At 44.1% G+C, this 8,275-nt stretch overlaps 1 protein-coding gene across 2 annotated transcripts in view; it reads right to left on the bottom strand.

Annotated features, from left to right (window-relative positions):
- Positions 1-283: 283 nt before the first annotated feature.
- Positions 284-8,275, bottom strand: part of SPATA18 (spermatogenesis associated 18) — a 20,646-nt gene continuing 12,654 nt past the window's right edge. For both annotated transcript variants that reach the window (XM_081926546.1, XM_081926547.1), the window contains 4 exons: positions 7,689-7,864; positions 6,127-6,250; positions 4,072-4,170; positions 284-407 (listed from right to left, as the gene is read on the bottom strand). In XM_081926546.1, the coding sequence (XP_081782672.1) occupies positions 321-407; positions 4,072-4,170; positions 6,127-6,250; positions 7,689-7,864 (486 nt within the window). In that variant the 3' untranslated portion in view covers positions 284-320. The remainder of the gene's footprint in view (positions 408-4,071; positions 4,171-6,126; positions 6,251-7,688; positions 7,865-8,275) is intronic.

The raw sequence follows: 8,275 nt of genomic DNA, 5'->3' as shown, positions 1-8,275 counted from the left end.
AGTAAGTGTTGTTCAGTTCTGTGTTTAGATCTGTGCTGGATTGCAGCTTTGAGAGATCATTAGTCTCCAGAAAGGCAGCTCTAAAAGATACCACCAAAGATTTTGTATAATTACAACAAATATGAAGAAGGCGTCATGGTTTGGGACAATTTGGATGAAATAATTCTATAAACAAAGACCAGAAGTCTCTACAACATAAAAAAAAATGAAATTCCCATAAATGAAGACCAATGTGTTCTGTTTTTTTTTATATATGTATATATGTAAAAGAACACCCTGCAGATTGTTACATTATCTCTTTACTTGATTGCTCAAGCATTTCAAAGCCATGATCGTCTAAGTTCTGCACAGGCCCACTTACTTGGGCTTCCGCTCCTTAATGGGGAAGAGCTGCGGCTTCGGGATCGCTAAAAGACACACAAAACAGGGAAAATTAACATAGTCTGATTCCTCCCAACTCATTCTAAAAAGGCATTATGTTGTAGAAGCTAAATACAGCTAATACCACTGGGGAACTTAGACTCTTTTCTTACACTGCAGTGAGGCTGCTTCCCACATTTGAAGGGTAATCTGGGACCTGTTTGGTCACATTGAAGGAGGAGAAAATCTCTTTACATACTGCAGTTCTTTCCCAGATCAACATTACTCCAGTTTGCAGGAGGAGCGGTGTCAACATGGGAAGGAGGAACAGCATATGATCTTCCCAAACAACCTAGGATCTCTCTACCCTTGTGCCACTAGAAAAGGCCCTGTCCTGACTGTCACATGGCCAACATTGCATGGAGGCCATTTTTGAATTGGGCAAGACTCAAAAATGGCCTCCACTTACTTAAAATCTTGTGCAATTCTCCTTCACTTTATGATACGTGTAACAGCCAATATTCCCTTTATATGGTACAAGCTTGCAGGCCAAAAACTAGAATGGTGATCGTGGGTCTCACGGGGGAAACCTGAACTGTAAGTAAACATGCTAGTTTTTCCTGTTTTCCTTGCCTCCTCACAAAAGGAGACAAAAGGGGTGGGGAAGAGAGGCTTAGCTGTGTTCACTTTCCTGCCAAGCCTGCCATGGAAAAAGTGGAGGGAGGAACACAGATTAAATAAATAACAACTCATATATATGTGCGAGAAATGGACCAGGTTAACATTACTTAAAATGAGAGGTATTCCAATTTACAAATTAAGGAGAACAACAAATCGGCTTAAACCATGTTTAACTGGTTTGCTTTTGGGTTCCATGCTAATGTGGCTTTATTACTTAAGAAGATGGGATATCTACAAGCTCCACAAACCTGTATATATATAACTCATTTGCTCCTCCCTTTACTGAAGCAGGAAAACAACCCAGGAAGATAAGCATAACTTCCTGTTATGTATAGATTAGGAACTATGGATAATGGCTTCCAAACAAACCAGGATATGAAGCCATGATTTAAAGAAGATGGTATGTGGATTCTGCATTGTTTGGAAGTCAATAACTGGCTTGAGAGCCAGTGTGGTGTAGTGGTTAAGAGCAGTAGTCTCGTAATCTGGGGAACTGGGTTCGATTCCCCACTCCTCCACATGCAGCTGCTGGGTGACCTTGGGCCAGTCACACTTCTCTGAAGTCTCTCAGCCCCACTCACCTCACAGAGTGTTTGTTGTGGGGGAGGAAGGGAAAGGAGAATGTTAGCCGCTTTGAGACTCCTTCGGGCAGTGATAAAGCGGGATATCAAATCCAAACTCCTCCACTCCTCCTCCTCCATAGATCCCAGTTCACGCATAAGAAAAAAATGATGGCTAATTGCAGCTTCCCAGTTAATTCCCCCGCTTGTGGGCTTGTGGGAACAGAGGGGTAAAGCGGTTGTGGGCATGTGCACAGAGATAATACATATTCTGGTTTATTAATCCAGGTTATAACTGGTTAAACCAGACCATAGATTAACATTTCTGAAGAATATCCATTTTTTATTCCCTCACATCGTGCCTTCATCGCCACAGACAAGAACATTCAGCCTGTTAATAGCGGTGCTTGAGTCACAAGGATTTAGCAGTGTGCTATTTATACACATACTGTTAAAATTAAATTCAGAGAGTGCTGAGAAGCTTTTGAAGGAGCAGAGGGCTCCCTATTTCATATGTGCGTATAGTATGCACAACATCAATGGTAAATTACAGAATGGCAAATCCATTAGCCTAAACAGCCGTGAGGTCTAAACACATGCAGTGAGCACACCCAGTGTTTTTATTCATGGATTAATTCACGAATGCTGATCTTTTACTTATTTTATTACTTTTCTTACCCACCCTTGACCATATAGTCCCGGAACAAGTTACAACACTATTACAACACAATATTAAAATCAGTTAAAACAATTTGCAACTAGAAGAATAGGGTGGGTCCTAAAAATATCTCTCTCATGGGCCAAAAACCACAGCATCTTCAGCATATGACAAAAGCTATACAATGATGGTTTCAGATACCCTTCTGTGGGGAGGGAATTCCACAGCATAGGGGCTGCCACAGAGAATGCCCTCACCCAGCCCACCACCACCTGAACCTTTGGGGTTAGAACTACCCCTCTTCCAAACTAACACCTGAGAGGATCTGTAGGAAAGGGGGCAGCCTTTCAGATATTTTAGTCTTAATGAGAGCAGCTTGAATTGGGCCTGGAAACAAACAGGTAACTATTGCAGCTCTGTACAGGTGGCGCTGTGGGTTAAAGCCTCAGCGCCTAGGACTTGCCGATCGAAAGGTCGGCGGTTCAAATCCCTGCGGCGGGGTGCGCTCCCGCTGCTCGGTCCCAGCGCCTGCCAACCTAGCAGTTCGAAAGCACCTCCGGGTGCAAGTAGATAAATAGGGACCGCTTACCAGCGGGAAGGTAAACGGCGTTTCCGTGTGCAGTTCAGGCTCGCCAGAGCAGCGATGTCACGCTGGCCATGTGACCCGGAAGTGTCTTCGGACAGCGCTGGCCCCTGGCCTCTTAAGTGAGATGGGCGCACAACCCCAGAGTCTGTCAAGACTGGCCCGTACGGGCAGGGGTACCTTTACCTTTACCTTTTAAAACATCCAGTCTGGAGGTTACCAGAGCATGGAGTACAGTGACCAATTAATCTGTATCCCAAAGGGCCATAGCTGGTGAACCAGCCATAGTTGGAAATAAGCACTCCTAACCACTGAGGACACCTGTGCAATGTTGAATCCAGTAGGAATCCCAAGCTATGTTATCTGCTTCTTCCAGAAGAGTGAAACGCTGCTTGGAACAAGAAATCTCCCCATCCCTTGGACCCAAGAACTCAGAACTTTCTTATCAGGATTCAGTTTCATTGGCCCACATCCAGCCCATGCAAGCCTCCAAGGACCAGTCTAGCAACTGAACCACATTTCCTGATTTCAGGTGGAATGGAGAGATAGAGATGGGCATCACTCACATATGAGGAAACCTCACTCGCGATGACAACCCCCATCTGTTTCAAACAGATGTTAAATGATGTGGAGATCAAGATGGAACTCCACAGGACTACTCCCATGGCAAAAAATGGGGCCCCATTTATGGAAACAGCCCCAAAAAGAAGGAGTGGGACCACTGTAATACAGTACCTCCCACATACCACACCTCCCAGAGGTGCTGCAGAAGGATACTGGGCCAATGATATCAAAAGCCACAGAAAGATAAAGGAGAACATGAAGGGCTGTACTCCCCTCTCTCTTTCCAGACACATGTCATCAGCCAGAATAAACAAGGCAGATTTGGTACTATGACCGTGCCTGAAATTGGATTGAAATTGGTCTAGTTTCTTCCAAATATACTCGAAACTGAGTCACCACTGAGTCCAAAAAGATATTCTTATGCATTCACAGACAGATGCTGAGGGATAGGCTTGTGCCCATCCTGTAAACACATCTGTCTATACTTCCCTCCTTCACAAGTAAATCCCCAATCTTTTACCCTGTTGATCCTGCCCTCATCATTCAATGCTCCAATTACAAAGGGGCATAAGCGCCCCCCCATCCCCTTTCCTTTCTGCAATACCTCTCATTTACCACTGGCTTTGTTTTTATCTTATTACGTTGATCAGGCTATTCTACTTTACCAAATGTCGGGAGTGGCCTGCACTAGGAGAGAGGGGCCTCAAGCTACAGCTGCGGCTGCGGCTTCGGCTGCGGCTTCTGCTTCTACCCCTTTGAGACCACTGAAACAAAATATAGAATATGAGAAAAGGTATATTGAACAAGCAGCAGTCACTATGGTTACATTATGTGAGAGGAAGGCTGCTCTCTAAAAGATTCGCATGACTCTAATGTGCTTCTCAGTTAAGGCCTCATGTGGAGGCAGAGGGCCTTCTCGGTAGTGGCACCCACCCTGTGGAATGTCCTCCCCTCAGATGTCAAGGAAATAAACAACTATCTGACTTTTAGAAGACATCTGAAGGCAACCCTGTTTAGGGAAGTTTTTAATGTTTGATGCTTTATTGTATTTTTAATATTTTGTTGGGAGCTGCCCAGAGAGGCTGGGGAAACCCAGCCAGATGGGTGTGGTATAAATAAATTATTATTATTATTATATTCTTGGGAGTTGTCCCATACACAAGCCCCTTTGCAATCTCAGCTCCTTCTGGAAACGCCACTGGAACTACAAGTTGTGCAAAGCAGTATAACAGCCTACATTGGTGGAAGGGACTACCGTACTTCTTGATAACTGCTCCAAGCATATTCTCAGCTCAGTCATGAAAGGGACTGACTAATAAGAAACATATCAATGTCAGTGTCCTAATCTAAACCACTGTTGGTGTAATCCACAACATGCTGGGTTGTTGGGTGCTGGGAGTTCAATTAACAGCTGGAGGGCGATAGGTTGCCCATATGTTACTGGGTAAGGTTCACGGTTCTTGTATTAACTTACAAGTTGCAGGATATCTTAGAGACTACCTTATATCCCAGCCCAATCACTCAGATCTTTGAGGGAAACTCTGCTGATGGTCCCCCACAGCTTGGATGCATGGCTTGTAACTACTAGAAACAATGTGTTTGGTGTAGAGGCTCCAAGCCTGTGGAACTCTATCCCAACTGACATCAATCAGGCCCTCTCCTTGCTTTCTGTAGATGTTTCTTATGTACACAACTAGAAATGCAAATGAAGGGCCGTGGGTGGTGTGGTGGGTTAAACCACAGAGCCTAGGACTTGCCGATCAGAAGGTTGGCAGTTCGAATCCCCGCGACGGGGTGAACTCCCGTTGCTCGGTCCCTGCTCCTGCCAACCTAGCAGTTCGAAAGCATGTCAAAGTGCAAGTAGATAAACAGGTACTGCTCCGGTGGGAAGGTAATCGGCGTTTCTGTGTGCTGCTCTGGTTCGCCAGAAGTGGCTTAGTCATGCTGGCCACATGACCTGGAAGCTGTACGGCGGCTCCCTTGGCCAATAAAGCGAGATGAGCACTGCAACCCCAGAGTCGGTCATGACTGGACCTAATGGTCAGGGGTCCCTTTACCCTTACCTTTTAGAAATGCAAATATAGTCATACCTTGGATCCCGAATGCCTTGGTACTCGGACATTTTGGCTCCCGAACACCACAAACCCGGAAGTGAGTGTTCCAGTTTGCAAACATTCTTTGGAACCCGAACGTCCAACGGAGCTTCCGATAGGCTGAAGGAGCTTCCTGCAGCCAATCAGAAGCCGTGCTTTGGTTTCCGAATGCTTTGAAAGTCAAATGGACTTCTGGAACGGATTCTGTTCGACTTCCAAGGTACGACTGTAACTAGGTGGTATATAAATGCCTCAAATGCCTTAAATAAATAAAGACATCTCCAACAAAAATCAGCCAAACTTGGTGGGACAGATCAGCAAACAGAAACAGATCTCTGCTCATGGATTTGCCTTCTGTCCACCACACAGAAGGGTGTTGCATAGGGGTAAGAATACTACTCATGGGAAGGAGCTGGTGCTCCAGAATACCAGCCAGTTTGTGAATTGCTTCATTCAGACATTTCTGGGATGGAATCTATGACCTGGACCCAAACTTTGCTTCTGTAAATGAAGCAAAGCTCATGTTCACAGAGGAGTTGGCAGTAATCACCACCCCATTACTGGGAAGCAACTTAGCATCCAAGTCTATCAATTTAAATCTTAACAAGAGTAATGAAGAATGCTTACCACAGCGCCTCTTCTTGTGACTGCCTCTCCTTTCACCAGGACAGTATCTTCTTCCATAAGAGCAGGCCATACATGATAGGCCACCAAGGGAGCTGTAAATTCAGAGTCGTAGCTGCGACGGTATCTGGTGGGGTGCAAAGAGGTTTAGCTTACAACAGAGTTAGCAGTCCACATGCTCTTCTTGCAGTTACTTTATTCCATCTTCTTTCAAGTAATTCAGAACAAGGGCACATGGAGCTATCCCAATTAACTCTTTAAAAAATCATGTGAATACACAATAAAACTAAAACAATAACACCCCCTCCCACAAACACATTTAAAAGGCCACAGAATGTTAAATCAGCCAAAGGCCTGGTTATAAAGAAACGGTTTTTTGCCTGGTACCTAAGAATATGTAATTTTATTATTACTATTTATTGAATTTATATACTGCCCTATACCCGGAGGTCTCAGGGCAGTTCACAGAAAAGAGCTGACATTCCACAAACAGGGAGCCACTGCAGAAAACGCCTGTCCCATTCTCATGTTGCCACCCTCCAGACCTCTTGCAGAGGAGACACATGAAAAAGGGCCTCAGATGATGATCACAGGGTCTGGGTCAGTTTGTATGGAGAGAGGTGGTCCTTGGGGCACTGTGGTCCTGAGCGGCAATGTACGTACACAATGTGGCACAGGCCACTTCTGATCATATGTGTACAAAGTGACTAACAATAGAATGCACCTTGCCAAGTTTCTAATTACTTATTATAACTACAGCCGTACCTTGGAAGTCAAACAGAATCCATTCTGGAAGCCCGTTTGACTTCCAAAGCGTTTGGAAACCAAAGAACGGCTTCTGATTGGCTGCAGGAAGCTCCTGCAGCCAATTGGAAGCTCCGTTGGACATTTGACTTCCAAAAATAGTTCATAAACAGGAACACTCACTTCTGGGTTTGCAACGTTCAGGAGCCAAAATGTTCAGGAACTAAGCTGTTTGACTTCCAAGGTATGACTGTATTAAATAACATTCACAATAACCAGGGAAATGGCCTTCTTAGTAGTGGTGCCCTCCCTGTGGACCGCCTTCCCTTCAGATCTCAAGGAGATAAAGAGCTGCACAACTTTTAGAAGACACCTGAAGACAGGCCTGTCGTGGGAAGTTTTTAATGTCTGATGTTTTACTATGTTTTTATATATGCTGTAAGCCGCCCAGAGTAGTTAGAGAAACCCAACTGGATGGGTAGAGTATAAATAATAAAATATATTATTATTATTATTACTATTATTATTATTATTATTATTAAAATTAGCTCTAATTCAGCATGTGCAAACAGAACTGACATACGATTGGAGGCAGTAATGCTTTTGAATATGCTTTTGGAAACCACAAGAGGGGAAAGGTTGTTCCTATGCTCAAATCATGTTTGGGGGTTTTCCATAGGCAATCTTGCTGGCCACTGTGAGAACAGGATGTGCAAGTAGATCCAGCAGGCTCTTCTTCTATCCTTATGCGCTGCCATGACTTTGGCCCACTTTATTTCCCCCACTGGAAACACAAGACCGCATACTTTCATTCCACTCACTTGTACTCGCTGAAAAGTTCTCCATCCGTACCAAAAGAAATGTCAAGTGGAGGATCCAAAGTCTGCATTGAAAAGGCGACGCGACACAACTCGCGTATTAAGCCGCTAATCATGATAAAATCGGTTTCCGGTGGGAAGGAAATCTTAGGGTTGATATTCATTGCACGAATGACCTCCTGAAAGGAAAGGGACAGAAACGGTTCATTTTCTAGATAATGCACAAAACTGAACTTATGGAATTTTTTGTAAGCGAGAGAGAATACAATTAATATATCCAAAGTGTCAATTGCCCTACTCATGCAAGTTGTCATATGTACATGGTGTTTACTGGTGGTTTCTTGGGAGTAGGGTGGCAGGAAGGTATCATCTACACATTTCTCAAGTTTCATTAACCTAAGCAGAGCGTTGGGAGGATACAATGTTTTGAATGAATGAATGAATGAATCTTTATTTGCACCAGCCATTGGCCATAGCAATAAAACAACAATACGATATACAAAGTCAATTATATAAAATACATTTTAGGGTTTTGAATCAATAGTCAAATAGTGGATCTTATACTGATTGCCCCAGCTAAAAACCTTGCA

Source organism: Podarcis melisellensis (genome assembly GCF_964234715.1).
Source record: "Podarcis melisellensis genome assembly, chromosome: 9".
Taxonomy (NCBI): Eukaryota; Metazoa; Chordata; class Lepidosauria; order Squamata; family Lacertidae; genus Podarcis; species Podarcis melisellensis.
The sequence above is the reverse complement of the archived record's forward strand: the minus strand, read 5'-3'. Positions and strand labels throughout refer to the sequence as shown.